The sequence below is a fragment of the Opisthocomus hoazin genome, chromosome 1 (genome assembly GCF_030867145.1).
Source record: "Opisthocomus hoazin isolate bOpiHoa1 chromosome 1, bOpiHoa1.hap1, whole genome shotgun sequence".
Lineage (NCBI taxonomy): Eukaryota > Metazoa > Chordata > Aves > Opisthocomiformes > Opisthocomidae > Opisthocomus > Opisthocomus hoazin.
Window position 1 is genome coordinate 131,410,991 of NC_134414.1, and position 19,953 is coordinate 131,430,943.

The 19,953-nt window shown below is 39.7% G+C and overlaps 2 protein-coding genes across 5 annotated transcripts in view; one reads left to right on the top strand and one right to left on the bottom strand.

Annotated features, from left to right (window-relative positions):
* The window catches only part of CMSS1 (cms1 ribosomal small subunit homolog), a 243,318-nt gene that overhangs the window by 102,641 nt on the left and 120,724 nt on the right, over window positions 1–19,953 (top strand). The gene's annotated exons all lie outside the window — the stretch shown is intronic.
* The window catches only part of FILIP1L (filamin A interacting protein 1 like), a 208,078-nt gene that overhangs the window by 100,825 nt on the left and 87,300 nt on the right, over window positions 1–19,953 (bottom strand). For 2 of the 4 annotated variants that reach the window (XM_075436077.1, XM_075436069.1), the window contains exon 1: window positions 7,838–7,925. Coding sequence is in view for 1 of the 4 variants with exons in the window: in XM_075436083.1 (XP_075292198.1) it covers window positions 7,838–7,927 (90 nt within the window). In the remaining 3 variants the exon portion in view is untranslated. Of the gene's footprint in view, window positions 1–7,837; window positions 7,928–19,953 lie in introns of those variants that run through there. The other 2 variants (XM_075436083.1, XM_075436110.1) reach the window with 2 other exon arrangements.

Genomic DNA, 19,953 nt, shown 5'->3' on the forward strand with positions numbered 1-19,953 from the left:
ACAGGGGTAGGTTTTCACACTAGCTGTCCGTACGTCCTTAGCCTAGCTGGCTTTAGGCAGTGCAGAGGGAGGGCACTCCCACAAATCCAGGGCTGGATTCCTGCTCAGGAGAAGCCCTACTTTCTCTGTGAGGTGTAGCAGGAGGCTGAAGAGACTGGTTGGTTAAGTACCTAGGCACTGAGGTCTGACCACTCCTTGCTTCCCTGTTTTGCGCTGTTCCTTCCGAAAGCAATCGGTGTTGATTCTCAAAGATGTTGAACTGCTGGTTCATTGCAACATACCAGAATTTGTTTTGCTGAAGCCCTGCAGAAGTGGTGTCAGAGTTGTAGCAGGAAATTTATTAAAACAGATGGCTTATCAGCCTATTTAATTAGGTGCTTCTTATGATATCTTTAAGAAAAAGTCTTGAGGTAGTTATTAGCAACTGTTACCCAGCAAAGAGGCTTGTAGGAGATCCTTCTTCATTGTTCTAGGAATACTTCAGCTCAGTCTCTAGCACTGGTCAGAAACCAGAAAGCTTTAACAAAGTAAGCAAGCTAAACCAGAAAATGTCATTATGCCTGTGTGCAAATATATTTTAGTATTAGGTACAGTTGATTCCCTATCTCCATAAAATGTAAGGTAGCACCAGATTACCTGTGCTTTATCTCCTAGGATTACTAGGCCATTACTGTTCAAATGGGAAAGAAAATGCGTAAAAGGCATCTGATTTAGGACTCGGATATCCTGAGCAGCGTGGATGAAGTAAATGGAAATAATTATTTTCTTGTAGCATGATAATCAGGGGACACTCAGTGAATCGGTTTGCCACAAAATTGAAACTAAGGAAGGTACCTCCTTGCACAGCACATAGCCAGACCGTAGAGGTCAGTGCCACAGGAGACCACTGAGGCCAGAGGTGTTAGTGCACTCAGCAAGGAGATTCACAGAGGATCAGTTTGGTTGTGGTAGTTTAGCAGGATGTTCTGGAGGCAGCTTAAATCCTTCAGTGTCGTTTGAGGGCATGCTAGGAGAAGGATCGCTCTGTTGATGCTGCCATTGGTCTCTTTGTCCAAGCATCTGCTTTTGACCCCTGTCAGAAAGGTTGTGGAACTAGTTCAGCCTCTGGCTTTTCCCGTGCATTTATCCTGTAGCACAGGTGAGACTCTAGACTAGTAATTCTCTAGTACCATTTAAAGCTAGGTAGTGCAGTACTTTTTGTTGCAATCCACTAATTATTTACAGCAGGGAGTCAGGCTGACTTTGCGCATGTGGTACCTTATATATCAGCAGTTACAGCTGTCACAAGTCATTATTTCCATTGAGAACAGTGATTCATCTTTCCATGAGTCGTCAAGAGATCTCACAGTGGGAATGAAATTTTAGCGCATGTCACCATTCTGTGAGAGGAAATCCATATGTAGACAGGACATTATGTTTGGATACATGTGTTTTCAGTTGAACTGGCTTGCCTTTAAGAACTTTTGTCTCTGAAGTGTTTTGAGTGAATTTAGTATTTATTTGTCCATAGCTAGCCTCAGCATGGTAGTTGTGGAGGAAGAAGGCTTGCTCTTATGGAAAAGGTATACTTCAGCTTAGCCTCTCAAATGTGGCTCTCTCCTGATCATGAAAACCAGCTTTCAGTTTGATAGAAGAGTCTCCAGCAGATTTCAGTCTTTTTCTCCATGCTGTAACTACTGCTGGTGATGCTAGTCCAATCAGTGTTTTAACTGATGACGCTTTTCTGCTGTATTCTTTTTGTCTGTCTAGTAGAAATTTGCCTTGCTTTTCTCTAATCGCTTGTCAGAGTGGTATATTAGAGATGCTACTTACGTTGGAAGGCCTCTTGGGCAAGAGCTAACCACACCAGCTCTGCCTTCTGTGTTACTATAACAACATGTGAAATTCTGGAAAGAACAATCAGTTGGAGGAGACAATTTCAGGATCTATAAATCCAATGTATCACAAGTTACTTTGCACTGGGGTTGTGTCCTTGTGTTGAATTTCTTGTTTTTATTTTTCACTTTGGTTGTCTTTTTAATGCTCAGTATACAAACTCAGTAGGGGAGTTGGAATGGGATTTGGAAAAATCTGAAGTCCAAATGTCACAGTTTTATAAAGAGAATAAATATGCTAATGAACAGCATCTGTATAAACTTGGGGTAGCATTGTGCATATTTTCAAGTATTGTATTTCTCGTGAAGAGTTGTCTTTTATAAGAATGACACTATGAAAGTTGAATCAAAGGACAACATTTTGAGAGGGCTTTGAAGCTGTGTACCGTGACAGGATGCAAGACTTTGACCTTTCCTTTAAGAACTTAATTTTGGTGCAGTATTTGTCCCAAATTCTAGTCTTCAGGAGTCAGGACGTTGGCATCCTTAAAATGATTCTCACAACATCAGCCCGGTTGCTGGAGAATCACTTTTCCAAGTGAAGAGTCCTTGGCTTTGTGCAACCGCGGAAGCGATGACAGTCAGAGGAGCGCCGTGAGAAATATTTTCAATTCCCTTTATCTTTCGGTGCTTCCTGCAGCACGCTACAGCTTAGGCAATGGTTGTGGTAAGAGACAATTAAATTGATGTAAAGACCAAGTTGATTTGACGTGTTTTTTAACCAAGTGTTTATTAGTTGAAATAATCTTGGGTGTTTTTTGGCAGAAGTTATCTTTGAGTGGGAACTTGACTCATTGTCAGAAGTCTGTGTGTATTTGAGCATGTTAAGCTGGCGTTACCAAATGGAACCGTGGGAGGCTTTTGGCTTGTGTTTATGGAGTATAAACCAAAGTTCCTACCTTGCTGCCTCGAGAGCCACAAAAATGTTAATAGAAGTCAGAGATGCAAGAAAAAATGTATTCCATATAGCCTGTCGACTTGCCAGTACTAGCTTTTTCCCTGGGCTACTTTCCACTATTTTGTTCCATCTAGTTTTAGGTATCGCGAAGGATGAGACTTCCTCCTCTGCATTCCTTTGGGAATTATTTTGCAGTCCTCCTAAGACTCTGTGAAGTTTCTCCCTCGTTTATATTTCCTGGTCCTTAGATGTCCACAGCAGAACCTGCACCCAAACTGTCAGGGGCTGCCTTCCTGTTAGCTTTGGCAAGACAGTTCAGGCTTCCTTCTTGCTGCTGTCTGCTTTTGTTCAACTGAATGAGCCAGTGAAGATTTGAACACCTCAGACTACAAGTGTTTTAGGATAGGTATTGTGATACTCCCTGCTGAAGGGTGCTGTGAACATTTTAAATGTTTAATTTAACATTTTTACTACACCTTCATCTATCAGGTGAAGTAGCTGTAGCTGTGAAGAGTTTCTTTTATTGTATTTTATTCTGTTTCTCTTAGACTGGATTTTCTGCACAACATTTGGTGTCTCTTAGGTCTTCCTAACCAGTTTCCCTTGTTCTCCTCTCGCTGGCCCCTTCCCCTTTAACAACTAAGGTACTTCTGAACAAGCCTTACAACTGGCACATGAAAAGGCCAATTATGTGTACTTAAATGTAGATTAAGATGAGGTCAATGATTCATCAGTAAGTAAAAGCTAAAATTAATCATTTAAACTGCTTGTGAGATCGGATAATTTGTTGCCACTTCATCAAAGATAATCTGCCCCTAAAGAACATGTTGCTTGTATCTCAGCAGCTAGGTGCCAGTGTGTACAGAATGCAAGACAAACTAATCCGAGTTGTTTGAGCGTGCAGGAACACAGTAGCTTTTGCAATTGTTTCAAAACCCAAAATGTTTCTGGTCTGTCATAATTAGTTCCCTCTATTTTTTATATATATATATATAAACAATAAATATATATTTACTCTAATCATTATAGCTATGGAAAAAGAAGGAAATTAAGGGCAACTGAAAACCAAATGTAAACAATAGTATACATATTTTAATTTTTGGCTTTGGGAACTATTTGGTTGATACCTAAGATTTAGTAAGTTTTGTTTGCCCTATAAAATGGAGTATGTAAGCTAACAGAAACTGCAAGGCATTAACTTCGTGGATGCAACCTTATGTTAAAACAACAAAGACAGAATTATTTGTAAATATATAATTCTCAGAAGTTCATTCTCTTAGATTTCTGGAGCTGGAAAGGCAGGAAGTTTACCCTTGCACAAGGTTTCTGGAACAATTTCTTGCTAAATGAATTTTTAATACCTGTTCAGAAACTCAGGCTAGAGGAAGGCATCTATCACTTACAAATGCTGGGTAGAAGCTCTGGAAGGCTTGTGCTGTACATTCCGTGTTACCTGTGTGCTCTGCCAGCCTACCTGTAGATCTTGATCCTTCATCATCTCATTTGCAGAAATATATTCTCTTCAGCTTAGAAGAGAAGGGAGGGGAAAAGTCCATGAAAATGGGCAATTTTGCCCGCTTAGCTAGAGATAATATTTTTGCCTAGTTCTTAGCTGAGCTTCGTCCACTCACGTACCTTCTTGTGGTAGCGATACTGGTTGTGGTCAGATGCCAGTAATAGCTGTATACAGCATGACTCCTTACTTTCTCTTTTGCTTTCCACAAAACTTAATTGATTTTTGACACAAAATTGTTCTATCCATTAAAATGTTGACTTAAAATATATGTAATGATGAATTAATTTGAAAATTCTTTGTTTGGAACAGCAGTTTTTCCTTACTCATTTCCATCTGTCTCTTCCCTGTACTAAATGACATATTTTAAAATCTAGCCAAAAATAAACAAAATAAAAACCCAGTCCTATTAATGTGGTGCTGCATAATGATATCAGCTGAAAGGAAGCCTGCCCTAACTACCTTGCTAATTGTCTATGACCTGTTAGGCCTTTAAATATACTATCCTAACATGCTGCATGCATCCAATGTTTTTGTTTATGGCTTGGGGGGGAAAACCCCAGCTTGTTTCATCTCACCTATGTTACACCAAGTTCAGATTTTCAGACCTTTTCCATTGGTTGTCCATCACTACAGAATTATGGGATTTTATAAAGGAGCTACTTGTTTGGTATCGCTGGTTATCAGGCTTCAACTCCTCTGAAAAGCCAGACTGTCCTTTGCCAGGTGCAAACAGAACTTCGAGGCAAGCTGTAGTTCGGCACCAAGACCCGGCTAGTTTCAAAGAAAGGGGCAGAAAGAGGTGTTCTACTGACAATGATGATGACAGGTTGTCGTTAACAATTTCTTTACTTTCAAGCAGTATAATACTTATTGCGGCACATCTGGGTGCAGTGTTATGAGGCTAGAATTTGTTTCTTGAGCCGAGTGAAGTGGTTGGAAATTGCTTACTTTCGCATTTGTGTTTCGCTTGGTTTTTACTGTAGGCAAAATACAGCTGATTTCTTGTGTGTTGACTCACTGTCTCAGCCTTTAGCTTGAGTTATTGTACACAATAAGGTACACAGTGGCAACTGCTTTTGGAAAAGTTGGAAGGAAGCGCAGAGGGTTGCCCCTCAGACCTGCAGGCACACGCATCATATGCTACACATGGATATGCCCCATCTCAGGTGGGGAGAAAAGCAGCCAAAGGCATACAGAGATTTTTTTGCAAGACAGAATCAGTTTCGTGGAACATTGTATCCCCCCGCGTTGAGTTTGTGAATGCTTTGTTAGGTCTGGTATGCACTCTGAAGTGTTGCAGTATGATGGCAGATGAGCTAAGTTGCTTGCTGCCAAAACCCTGCAAAGTGTTACCGATACGCAGCCTAAGGAGGAATGCCGTTCTTTGAAAACTATGCCATCCTTAATATTGTAACTAAATCATGGTTTGAATTACGAAATCATCACAGTATCCTTGAAACAAGATGTAAACTAAGTTCACTGTACAAAAAGGGGGAGGATGTGTGCAATGCCTGCAAACACATAGTGAAAAAGAAAAGTAGGAAGCCGTGGAAATCACGTCGTATCAGGACATTTGTACCGCATGATCCCAGTCTCTTTGTCTGTCATCAGTCTCATAACTGAGCCTTTTGAAAACATGCTCTGCACTCCCAGTTGCTGTTCTCTCACGGCCTCTTCTGATGCCTGAGTTGGAGAAACTGTGGTGTAGCGCAGAGCTGTTCTCATGCCCTCGACAGTGTGTAAAAAAGCAAGGAAGAAACTTTGGTGTAGTGATGCAGTAAGTCTGTATCATCTTAAAGCTTCTCAAATGGAAACAGTGGCCGTGCAGTTCAGTGAAATGATCCAGAGTAAATTTACACCATGAGTGGAATTCTATTTAAAAAAGGTTTAATATATTAAACTTTTATAGAAGTAAAGCTGGTATGCCAGATATCATCAGTCTGCATCATTATGGCTATGTCTGTCCTCCCACAGCCAATACAACATGGGTGCAAATTTTGGCTTGTTTAATGGAAATATGGGCATAATTGATACAGATCAAATTTTTGCTACTGAAAGATTCATTCATACACAGAGCTCATGTTAGTGATTGTGCGAATACATCTTCATAAATAAATTCAAAAGGTTTCTGACGGTCAACCTGACTTGAGACAGCTAGTTTTGAAACGTTAGGAAGTTTTGTGAGGGTGTTGGGGATGGAAGTTTGTTGTGTCGCATTAGAAGTAAGTTCTGTTCAAATTCAGAGTACTGTCTGCCGCTTATACAGGTTCAGTTAGCTTATTGGTGCTGCTGAGCAACTGGACAGTTTTATTTGCTGAGAGTCAGCGAAGTATGTCTGTGGGAGAATGCTGATAAACCTTACTATTTTAAACCTGCCTGTCTGTCTCTGCTGTTTTTCAAGCAAAATGTCTCTCTCTCTTCTTCATAAATGATGTTGTCTTGCCTCCCCAGCTCTTTTTGGGCCTGGCTGCTGCAAAGGTGGTAACATTTCTCAGTCACATGGCACATCATTTTCTTTCTCATTTTTGCTCATTTGAAAAGCTTAGTCTTTTATTTCCCTCAGTTAAGCACTTTGAGACTGCTCAGTGGACGGCATCCTGCGCACCCTGAAAAGTCATTATTCTTCCAGTGTTCCTGCATGACTACAGTTTCTGTTTTGGTGAGGCAGTTAAGGAGTTAAAGGCTTGTGGAGTTTCAAAGAAATATCCAACAGCTGCTGTAAAGTATCCCTACAATCCTAGCTGACCTCATTCTTGTCAGACAACAGTGATAATATCCAAAAACGGGTGCAAGACAGGAAGTGTTTCAGGAAGGTATGTATTGCATGCAAAGACATCAGAAATGCGCTCTCTCCCAAGGCCACTTACCGCAAGATCCATATTAATTTAAATGGAATGGTGACATGTTTACAGAAACATTATTTCCGTCTGAAAAAAACCCCCTTGTTTGTTGTTCTAGTGTGCAAATGGCAAAAGCAGATGAGTTAAGCAGTGTATGTATTTAATATAGTGAAATTGCTGGCTATATGAACCTACTTTTTAAACATCTGGAGGATTCACATACTTTTTTGATAATTTTGTTAACTATTTTTTAATGGGGGCTTTGACTTGAAAGTGGTACAGGAGAAATATAAATCTACTTAAAATATGTTTTCACACTTACTTTACATTCAAAGACTGATTTGATATCTAACAAGCTTTTAATCAATTAAGAGACTTCTGTAGTACAAAGTCCCTTTTCTTTCCCCACTTCATTCTGTGACTTAGAATTTAAAAGAATTGGATAAATAGACCAATACCCACTATGTGTAGGAGGTGTGAGAAAGTCTTCCAAATTTTTGCCAGGAAAGTAGGAATAGTTTGTTTTTTAAAACACTTAACATTTTTTACTAGTCATTCTGACAAATTATCTGCGAAAAGTGACCTATATGTACAGGTTCCTATTATTTTAATCTTATTGAAAAACTCATACATGAGAAATGAGCTTATATTTTATTTGTATTTTTCAATAGCACCCACCTAAAAACATGCAAATGAAAATAATTCCTACCAGTTCAGAGCTCTTCTGGTGGTAGTTAGGGATATTTTCCCTGAATTTCCTCTTAGTTGTGTCCAGAATTGTCTCTCTTGTAGCATGAATCTGCAATAAAGTTCAAAAGCCCGTTATGATTTTTTTGACAAGCATAAGTAAATATTGCTTGAGAGATTTCTTTTGAATTCAGAAGCTCTTATTTCAGCATTAACTTGATGACAAATTTGTATAGAATAATTTATTAAGGGTTAGACTAGATCCAGTAAAGATTCTGCCATTCAAAAAGTTGCACATGAATAATATGCTCTTCTGATTAACTGTTATGAAGTCTAGCAGATGCCTGTAAGAATATTAAAAGAAAGCACTGCTGTTTAATCTCTGATTTTTGTTTCATTTAAAGACTTGTTTCTTCTTCACTTTTTTCTGTATTCTCCTTTAGTTTCAAAAATACTCATTTGCATTGGTAGGGAGTGATCAAATTCTGGCTGCGAGAACTTGCATACAGAATTTCATCTTTGGGAATTCACTGGTTCGTAAAGGTAGGTCACTGATCTGGAAGGACCCTTTGAAAAGTGTAGCCCACAGCCAGGCAGCTGCGTGAGGGGGAAGAATGCCATGGTATTGATGCTGAATGGCATACTAGTAACGGTTTGTCTTTTTTACGGAGATGTGACCAAGGAGCTCAGGTGAGGTGCAAGAGCAGATGAAGGCAGGCTGCTGGGAGGAAGACCTGAGTGCAACTGAACTCAGCCCTGCCACATGCTGGGGAACGAAATGAGTATGATCTGTGTTTTTAGAAGATATTCCAAGCATGTAACAGAAGAGAAAGAGAAGAAAAATGGGATTATTTGGACACAGGAAGGCATTTTTTTGTTACTGGCTGGTAGTAACTCATTTAATGTACATACAGAGTTGTTTCAAACTGAATTGTATTTTATATTTGCCTGCTGTTCCTGGAAGTTATTGCCAAGAGTGAAAACCACATAATATATTTCTAGTATTAAACCATCTATTGCTGATAGATAATGACAGAGTAGAGGGAGAAGGCACCAGTTAGTCTGGGTTAGCTCATGTGTTCTGGATAACTCTTTCTTGAACTCTTAGAAATCTAAACTTCTACCAGGCTATGTTGATTTCCCACTGCTTTTTGGATGTGATACATTGTCTCCTTTCCCATGTCAATGTCAGGTAATCTCAAGTACTCCCATGATTGTCTTCCTCATATTTTTTGAGGTAATGTGCCATTTGATCGCTTTTCTCTTAGGTATTATAATAAGAGAAAAAAATACCATTATGGCTGTAATAACGCCTCTTAAAAAAAGAAACAGTTTGGAGTTTTTGAAACTACAGATGCCTTATGCTCTCACTGACATTTTATGTCTTTTTGCTTTTTAACGTTACAGGTGCTAGTTCTTGGATCTGTAGTGGCTTTCTGGTTTACGCACCAAATTTGTTACAGTGAAGCATGGAATTTAGGCGCTGAAGTCAAAAAGGGCTAACCTCTTGAGAAATTTCCTGTACTTACTGGACAGTTACTGATGAAGTCACCTGAGAGAGATAAAAGCAGAATCCTGTTTTACTAATTGTTGGTTAAAACAATTTGACTCTATTAGGAAAGTTTCTGTGAAGTGCTGTGTAAATATGCACCTTACAAAATCATCTGACGTTGTAAGATGTGGGAAAGGATGTTGATCCATCACTCTGTCTCTTTGACTTCTCAAGGTGATTTATCACAAAACATTTAATTAACTTGTTTTTTTGTGACAATTAAGTTAAATGTGTTATTTAAGGATTTTTGTTTGTTTTTCTTCAAAGTAATTTGGGTTAGTTTTAACTAATAATAAGATGTATATAAAGAAATTCTGGTTTGCTGCATCAAAGATGAGAAAAAAAATCTTGTCCTTGTTTTCAGTATGGAACAGCTAGATGCTTTAAGGTCCTTTTGGTCTTTAAACAGAGTGGGGGTTATTAAGACAATAGTAGATGTCAGTTGGTGTGCTTGCTGAGACCAGTGACTTGTCCAATATGCTAAATCCCCAAGGAAATGATTGCAGGATCTCAGGGATTTCTTGCTAGAATGCAGCCCTCCAAGCAGGGAGAAAGGAAACTTTTACATAGCTTTCACAATACTTAAGTCATACTATGATAATGTAATGCTTCTTGACACATTGTCGTAGTATTTTATTTAAGCACCAAATAGCTCTTTACTATTTTGAGTCACTCTTTGAGTAATCGTTTGCAGCAAGTTTAATATTTGACTTTCTGTTGCTTTTCTAGCAACTGTAGAGAGGTCTGTTCCATGTCTCACCCCTGTCCAAAATGTGGTGGGTTTCTTTCCTGTTCAGCTCAGAATTTCTGCCAGGTCTGTGACTGTCTGTTTTTTGATCTCAGTGTATTCTGATCTTTCTCCTTCATATTTAGGCATCCACCTGAAGCGCTTGTGTAGGCATTTACTTCCCCATCAAATACAGAGAAGAATTTGGCACCTGAATTGGTAATCTGAAAGAAGCTAAAACCTAACTGTTGCGACTGTCCCCTTCAAAGGCTGTTCCATGGTGCACATGGGACATCAAGGAAGACAATGTCTTGCTGCTTAGAAAGCTCTGTGTGGAAAGAATGGGACTTCTTCATTGATTTTTTTTTTTTTTTAAACCATTGTAACTAAGGAATTGAGATTTTTGTTGAATTCAGGTTCTAACCTGTGTGTTACTGAGCTGTTTGAGGTGGATAATTGAGAGAAGGCCTGGCACAGATGGGTTGAAGGCATCAGTTTTGTGAGTAGTTACATGTGAGTGCAAAATGCTCAAAATCACAACACACTGCTGTCTCTTGCGTACTTGGAATGACAGCTACATATGCATTAATAAACAAACTGAAATACTGAAGTATATAGGGTGCATGAAAGTACTGCTTCCTAATAGTAGCAAAGTTAGGTCATGTTTTGAAGGAGCGAGGCTGTATTTTAGATGGTTAGACATGCCTTCCCTTGAATGAATGGGATAAAATGCCGAAGTTGTCACCTCTCTCCACACCTATAATCTGTTTATGTGCTCTTTTAGTAGTAGTACAAACTTCTATCAGCCAGCATTTTCTTATCATAGTTTTACAATCAATTTAAGAAAACTATTTGCATTGCACCAGTGGCGGTTCAGTAGGAATTGTCTGTGCTCTGCGCTGACCCACTGCCTTGCGTTAAGAGGGTGCAGCTTGATGCGTCTGAGCCTGTTTCGGCTCTTCCAGAAGGGGATAGCAATGCTGCCCTGCTTTGGTAGGGCGCCCTTCTGATCGAGAGGCGAAAGAGCAGCTAGAGCCTTCTTTTTAATGGTCCCTTCCAAGACAACTTGAATACAAACTGCACGAAGGCCTGCAAGCTCTGAAGGAGATTTAAGGCAATCCTGCTGGAAGTTGATTCTGTGGCTGAGTCATTTCAGCCTGTTTTTTGACCCATTAATAAACCCTGGTAGCACTACTGCTATTGCCTTTTGTTATAATCATTACATTCCTCTGGAGTCTCCATAGCCATTGTCTGTTTTGTTTCTTTGTTTTTGTTTTTCCTCACTAGGGATAGATTTTTAAGTTGGCAGCAGTATCAAATTCGGTTCCCACCACCAGAAAACTCTTGGGCGTTTGCACAGGGCACAGAACAGCCGTGCAGGCTCCGCTGCCTGCTCCTTTGGGGCAGAGGTTGACGCTGCGTGCTCCCAGCCCAGCAGCCTCGCTGCAGGAGGTGTGCAGCCTGGCAGGGCTGTGCATGTTCCTCCTCCTTGCCTTCCTGTAGCCTGTGCAGGCAAAGTGAACGTGCATGTTAACTTCCAAGTTGTAAGTAAATGTTTGAGACCCTTTTTAGACGTGGACATGGAAGGAAGCAGTGCCACAGAGCAAGGAATAGGGACAGGCTTCTAAGGCCCAGGTGTGTGTTGTGGTGTATTCAAGACAGTGGAAAACTCTTTTCGCGCTCTTGTGCTTGTAGAGGTGCACACAGTCTCACCCCATGGGACAGATGCATTACATATTTTAAGGAGTTTCCGGGAGCTTTGGCTTTCTGCAGAGTGTGTGTGGGTTATTTGGAACAAACTGATGGCTTTCTCGGAGAGGACAAAGGTCAGTTTAAAGTTCTTAGGTGTACTATGTAATGCAAGCTATTGGCAGATTTGGAGGATGTCCTTGAAGTCTTCATCGGGGAAGAAGGCCTTTTTTTCAAGAGAAAGCTTTGGATGCAGACTGGGAAGAGGAGTATTTGGTAGATATGTCTGAAATGTATTTGTTTTGAAAGCCACCATTAGATTAGGTGTAAACTGTGAGCCTGGATTATACTACTCAGGGCAGGGGGAGACGGAATCTGTTGTTTATCAGAGTGCTGGTTTCCCCCAGGAGTGGTCATATACCCAGCAGAATATACATTAAGCTGTCTTCATTGTATCTCCAAATCTTTTCTTTTGTGTCAGATGGTCTTAAATTAGAAAAGAACAAACCTGACATCCCCACTCCTCCCAAAATAAACCAAAGTTGTGAAACTGTCCTGAACACTTTTGCTGAATGAAGCACAAACAGATCTCTCTTACCAACCAACCATTTTCTGGCAAACCCTGTTTATCTGTACAGAGACTCTTCTGAGAGGTTTTTCTCTGTTGCCCACATAGTCTTTAGCTGACCTTCAAAAAATTGATGAGAAAGGGAATAGTTGTAAGGCAAATTACTGCCTGTCTCAGATTTGGGATTACTAGTGTTTTTCTGCATATGACGTAGAACAACTACCAGGGAGAAAACAGTTTTTCACTTCTCTCAAGTCAATGTTGGCCTTAAAGCAAGAAGCCCGGAAAGGGATATGCCCGTTTACATAAGTTGAGAAAACCTTCAAAACATCTTGATTTAGATTTCATTGAGAGATTTAGGCCTACTGTCATGGCACAACAGAGAAGCTTTCCAAATCAGTGTTGAAAGATAAATGTTACTTTTTATTTATTTATTTATTTTGCATTCCACTAGTATTTGGATGTATTGTCTAACATTTTAGCTATAAAATTAGTAATATTTTGTATGCTGCTTTTAATATTGAGAAAGCGATGCTATGAATAATCAGTAAGAACGAAACAATTTGCTGTTTTTAACTGAGGTGACACATTTAGGTATCAGTAGCTCATGTGCAGCCATTGCAGTGGGTGAAAGACCAAGGAGAAAAGGAAGAGATAAAATAGTTTTTTCTGACTTTGTTTTTCAATTTCTAGAGCTTTGCTTTATGATGGAAAGTAGAGCTGCAGCCCTGTGGTTTGAAATCACGAAGCTAAGAAATCAGTTTGGCAGTTCATAGGATTGATGCTAAGATAAAATGAGAGGAAAGTGAGGGAAAAGGGAGTGTTCTGTGGGAAGGAAACATGAAGAAAATAGGCATCCTAGTTAGGAAGACTTAGAAGCAGATGGAATCATGAGAACCAGAATAAAACCTCGTAGGCAGTGGGGTTTCCATATGCTTAGAGAGACTTCAGCACATGTTTGCTGTGGATGCTCTTCTGAGGGTTTCTACTGTGAAATGGCTCTTTTGGAGTTTTTTAATGCAGCTGCTACCTGCAGCCATTGCATATTTTGGGTGACAATTTTCTTTGCTTCAGGAAACTTAAGGATCATTTCATTCTACTTTTGAAGTTTTTTTATTTGCTTCCAAGTGAACGGAAGTGATCTGCCCTTCCTTTAAATGACCATTACTTTTTTGAGATGTTTAAGGTGAAATAGCCATACACAATATTTTGAACTGTAGCCACATTTATTAAAGTGACTGCTATCAATCCAGAGTGAGTAGTAATTTTAAAAAGAAATTCTGAAATTTTACATTTTTCTCTTGCCCCAGTAGTTCCCCTTGTCCTTCTTAATTTGGTGGAGTAACCAAGATACCTGGCTGGGACACAAATGTTTCCTAACAGTACACTTTGTACTCACTGTACAATTGATTCACAACTGTATGCTATAAAGGACATTTAAAAACATCTAGACTAATGTGGAAATTACGTAACTGTGATGAAAACTTCAAAAGAAAGCTTGGGGGTTTTTTCCCTCTTTGCTTTGTTTAGGTACGTGTTCGGGCTGGTTCTTTATCCGTGTGCTCTTGCATATCCTGCGTATTTGTACTCTCAGTAACTGGTTCATCAGGAACTTTTAACAAAGTACGCAATTGCATGGTGGGAAGATACCTTTTTTGGTTTTGTTCTTTCTTTTTCCTAGTTTTCTTGTTCTTCTAGGATTTGGTTTGAACTAAAATGAAATTTAGGTTGGTCTTTCCTTTTTCGACCTGCCAAAGTGTTTGTTCTGTTAGCATTGCTCTGCTCCCTGTAAATCAGACATTCTTCTTGGGCTGCGTCAGGTTACTAATGACATGATTAATGCAGGAAGGGTAGAGAAGGATGACGTAGTGGCTCATGCAAAGTTTACCTGAGAATTATCTCTAGCTCTCTACTGTTTAGTGTCTGTGTGAGTCATGGCCTGAAGCCCTGCCATTCCCTGTTCTTCAGCTGGGCAAGATCACACTTACCTCATTCTATGTATGCATTTCTCCTTTTCCTGCCAGATCTGATTAGAAGCACTTTTGTTTTAAACTCTGTGTTTATGAAACATTAAATATGCTTTTTACAGATAGCTGACCATAATGCTAAATGAAAAGCACCATTAGATATCTGTGGTCCACGCAGCTTTAGAAACTTTCGCTGTCCTTATGTGAATTCTGATTTTTATCAACTGCAGTCTTTTTCGCATTCATGGATTTAGCAATGATATGGTTGTGACATTCTAAGCTTTGCAACAGGACCATGAGTCAGTTGCTGTCTGTCAGTAAAGCCTTCTGTTTCTTCTTGTGTATTTGCACAGATATAAGCTTACAAAATACAAATGGCAAGTTGGTGATGATGTCTCCAGCTTTTTAAACTTCCGTGGGCTGCAGGTACAACTGTTGGTTCCTTAATGGAGTAGCTGGTAAATTGATCTTACTGACCAAGAAAACATGTGAGCATGTTCTCTCATATACTTTGAAGTCTTGGTCGTGCCCTTATTATGGGCGGACAGGCTGAACCTCTTTTGTACACAAGGGTTTGTTCTGCTGTTTGTGTATGTGTTTTCTTTAACTACAGGTTCCTTGTAGAGTGTCTGTATTGACGTTCCGCTAAACTTGCTAGAAGGTATGCTGTCAAATGCGTTCAAGACAGACCAGAATGAAGACAATGTAGAATTTGCAAGAAACACAAATTATTTTTTAAATATTCCTTTGTTTTTTCTGTAAAACACTCACAATGTCTTTGGCATCTTTCAGGACTTCAGCTTTCCTCAAGTAAAGGGTCTACTTTTCCGTGTCTGTGCTGCTCAGCCTGAATTATCTTGTGCAAGAAGGGCTTCGTTTTTAACAGTAGAAGGTTATGCTGAAAACAAGCTATCATTTTCCAGCCAGCTCATATCTCACAACCTGCCAAAGCCTGTATCGGGAACATGATGTGTGGGGAAAAAGTTCTAAAATGATAGACAGAGAAGTGTCTTGTGGGGAATCTAAAATGCCATGAGACTCATTCTGTAAATAAAGAATGTTTTTACAAGTGCAGCATCATCCAGCTTACTTTTTGACATTTTCAAAAATGAAAGCTTGAGAGCGTAACATTTGTGTAGAATGTAAACAACCTTAATACTTAGATAAGTGACATTTCTTGGAAATTACATTCCCTTAAGAGAAAAGAATGGTCAAAGTGAATAATTATCCAGAAAAAAAGCCCAACTTATTTCTGTAAGGCATACCTCTCAACTACTTCTTATAAAGGCTATACTGATGCCTGAGATAAAATGTTATATGCGCTTTCTGATTACATTTTGCAAACATATCTTAAAGGAAAACAAACTCTTCCTATGATGCTAGTCTCAAAAGGTGCACCAGATGAGTAAATTATTAATGAAACACATCACTAAAATAATCTTAAAAAAAGAAAGTTCTCTAATGCAACATGCAGCACATTGTGTATACTTTGCAGTGTATTCTACTGGAGTTAATGATTGTAATTACACAGATGCCTGAATGGGGATGGCAAAAGTTCATGTCCAGCTTAATGTAGTCTGTATTTCATTTTGCTGCTTTTAAAGGAACTGTTTACATAAAAGGATAACATAGCTTTTATTCAGTGAGTCAGTGTTTATGCACAAATCGAGCATATTGTTTGACACGTGCCTTTATGTAAGCTGCATATCTAGAATATGTCTTTCACCTTGAGCAGTGAAATGGTATTTCTGGCTTTTGTTTTATTCTGGCTAAATAGCCAGTGCCTCAGCTGTAGAACTGATTTTTTGCGTTTCGTCTAAACCCCTCTTCTTTTGTGCTTTCAACTAGAAGATGAATCAAAGCTTTAAAGTTTCTTTTTCAAAACCGAAAGGCACTGAAAGAAGAAGCAGAAGTGAAAAAAAGAAACTGTCTTTAAACTACTTATGTAAAGCCTGTACCTTCACTTCTCCTGCAGGTTTATGAGGCGGGACGTTGCTCACCCTCCAGTTCATGTCAGATTGTAGTTCCCTCTTGCTGCTCAAAGCAGCAAGCAGTCTGCGGAGAGTGAGCGAGCGAGCTCCGTCCGGCTCCTTGGCTCGATCAGACTCCCGAGTCCAGTGGAAGCTCTGATTGAGGAAGGGCCCAAGAGGCAGGAAACAGATGTTACCAGCAGTGTCCTGGCTCAGGTGGCCTGAGAACAAGTGTACCGAGCCAAAACAGCAAGCTGGGTTAAATGCCCAGATCTATAGTTCATAGGCTTATTTACTGGACGACTTAAATCTAGATTTACCTGAGGATGAATGTGACTTTTGCACATGCTTTTCTTTGGTTGGCGTTTGTGGTGCGTTGTCAAGCTTCAGACGGCTTGTCTGGTAACACTGCAGGTCACCGTTTGTTTCTGCGCGCAGCTAGGTAGCTTTCTCTGAATGCTTTGTGTGGTCTTTTGGTACTGCAGTAGCTTTTATCTTGTATTTGGCCAAAGATGAACATGCATAGCGGGATGCAAAAGGCCGACATTAGAGTCCTGCATATTCAGAAAAAGCCCTGTGAAGTCTCCAAAACAGTGAAGATTCAGCATTTTATTTTTGCTGTATATGCCTTTCTTCGTGTCACCTTTTCTGGTGTAAAAGATGCCTGGGTACATCAGTCATACCAGGACCACAGGAAGCCCACAGCAAACTCTTTAAATTGGGTGTTGGGACCTTATCTTCCAGGGAGAGTGCACAGAAATGCTTCTTCGAATCCGCTTTCAGATTTTGCATGTTCTTGTTATGCATTCGTCAGTTGAGCAATCTCTCATTACAAGATACCAGAACAATATGGGGAATCTCAGGCGTTTGGTTTGGTTGTTAAAAAAAAGGGGGAGAATAGAATAAGTGTAATTGAAGAAAATGACAATTTCAGGGGTAGGCTTGATGCTCAAAGGTTGTGCTGTGAAGGCATCGCGTGTTGAGGAGGGATGTGTCATGCAGGTGACACAGTGGAACAGCAGCTCTGTGCCCGGGGCCTTTCTTCTGGCTCCCTCTGGCTTTTCAGAAGGGCCCAGACACCGCCTCTGCCCTGGGATTTCTTGCGGTTCTCTAGAGACTCCACCGCTGTCAGGTCTTTTGCAGAAGCGAAGCCTCTGTTCCTGGTTTGTTGGTGGTCTGCCTGCATCTGAAAACACCCCCTTGCAGGGCTGCCGCTGACGGTCTGAGCTTTCTGGCTTGCTGCTTCGCTGCCTGGGAGCCCTTGGGGAGCTCAAGCAGGTAGATAGCTACAGGGTCACGCAGAGGGTTTCTGAATGAACTGTTGCTCTTTGGCTTAACAGCGTGAGAGAAGTGCATAATTTAACCATCAGCTATCTGTCTTGATTCTTGCTCCGAGTTTCCTCCTGGGAACTGTTGGGGTCGTCTTGTTTTTATGTAGGCCTGACTTTCCCTCAGCTCTCATGATTGCTCCTGCCACCATTTTTCCATTTGAGAAGGTGTTTCCAGAGATAATCTCTTAAACTTCCTGAGTGCAACTCTGTGATTCTTAATTTGTACATGTTATTTTCTGCCATTTCTCTAGCTTTGGAAATTTCCATTTCCCAAATCCCTTTAGGAGACATAGGAAAAAACTCACTTTGTGAGGGTGATGAGGCACAGGTGGTGTATTTGTGTTTCAGATCCCCATAACAAATATTTTCCATTTCTGACTTTAGTAAAATCTCCTTGTTAGGTAAGTATTGGAATTTGCTGACCATGAATCTATTTTAGCACCATATAGAGGTTTTTCTCTTGTAGTAAGCCTCTTAAACTTGTGTAAAAGACAACAAGAAGTCACAAAACTGAATGCTGTTACAATGTTAAGAAGCTGATTTGGAGAGCAAGAAAGTCCCTTTTCCTTGTTAAATGCCACTTTGTAAAAATTGGCTGACTCTGTGTTAAAGTACTGGATCTGGTGCTTCTCTCATTGGCTTGTTCTTCTAGGAAAGAAGGACTTTAATCTGTCTGCCAGTCATTCCCAGTGATGAGGACTGACCAGATGGGGAAACAGAGATTTTGATGATAATGAGTTTCAATAAATTTCATGAGAAGGGCTTCCAGGGTGGAAGAGGGAGATCTTAGCTTGAGCTTGTGGACCTACTGAAGGTTTTGCAGATCACCATAGTATACAAATTCATAGGAGGCCAAATCACGTTGGTTCCACTGCTCGTAGAGCTGCTTGCTCTATTCAGTGTTGTTTTTTTAAATCAAATTATGGTTGCCTTTGCTAAACTTTTGTTGTGTTGCTAGCTTTACTGTGTATGTTCAGTTGCCAAAATACTGCTAACCACAAAGGGCACCAGTGTAATAAACAAGAACAAATAGGGACAGTCTGAAATGCTGTTAGTTGTAGATAGTTGACTTAACATCTGAAATCAAAATTGTTTCTGTTTTTAGTGTTTATTTTAGTTACAGCTTTCTTACACCCCTATGAACTTCTTTTTTCCCACTGGAATATCAGTAAATACAAGGGGACTGCTGTTCACTTGCAACTATTGAAGAGTTGCAAGCAGTAAAAGGAAGCAAAAATTAACACTTCAGATTTGAATATGAGTTTTTATGTAAAAACTAATGATTTTAAATTCTAAAAATTAGACCTGTTTTTGATTTTGTATGCATGTTTCTCATGAAAAATTTTGAAACTGTCATCTTCTGATGAAAAAGGTTCAAGTTTCTCATTTTTCATCTTTTCCCATTTCTGACTCACATTTGAGATAATAAAATAATCACCAAGATACCTACTGTAACTGTAGTTATTTATAAATGACGAGGATTTGGCATGAAAAGCTATGATTATAAAATCAATTTAGCCTGCTAGATATCCTTCAGACTTCTCCTGATTATGTGTAAGAGCTAGGAGGATAAGATTACATAAAGTTTAAAAGTTACAAGATTTCTGGTGGTCCAGCCTCCTCTTTGAAACCTTGTGAGTGACCTATTGGAAGCCTGAGTGTGCACGATCCTTACTACAGAATTGCTCCAATTTTCTTTAGAGACCCATCACTTCTGGCAAACTCTTTTTATATTCCCTTGTTCCGCTGCTTTAACACAGGTTTCCCTGTGGCAAAACTGTTTCCTTTATTGCTTGTTTGTTTATATTAGTAGTGGTTTCCTTCTTAAGGTTAATTATTGTTTCAAAGAAATTGCAATTTCCTGTTCTGGTGCAGCTTGTTTTCTTTAGATTTGTTCCACGCTGTCAAGATGTCTGTAAAATACTGTTTGGGAATTCTTTGTGTTTTGAAGGTGCAATGCTCTGAGGGATGGTTCTTAATCTGATTTACTTAACCCTCTCTCTTTTCTTTCAATTTTAGGTAAGAACAACTTTTGCAGTGAGGGGTTTTTTTTTGCTTTTGAGGAATTTCTTCTTTGGTAAAGTATTAATCTTTTTTTCTGTATTCCTTAAATAATGGTGGTCTTTTGTCTGTATTTAAGATGGGAGGAGGAATCCTCTGCCAAGGCTAGTGGTGTGCCCTTTTAAATACTCTGATATGGTAGCTGGAAGACAATTTGAGGTGTTTTGTTTTTTTCTCAATACTTTTGTATATGCAGGGTGACAGTACAAATGCACAAGCAAGTTATTAACTGTCACCTGCAGTAGTCTGAAGACGTTTGAAATAGGTTTTCCT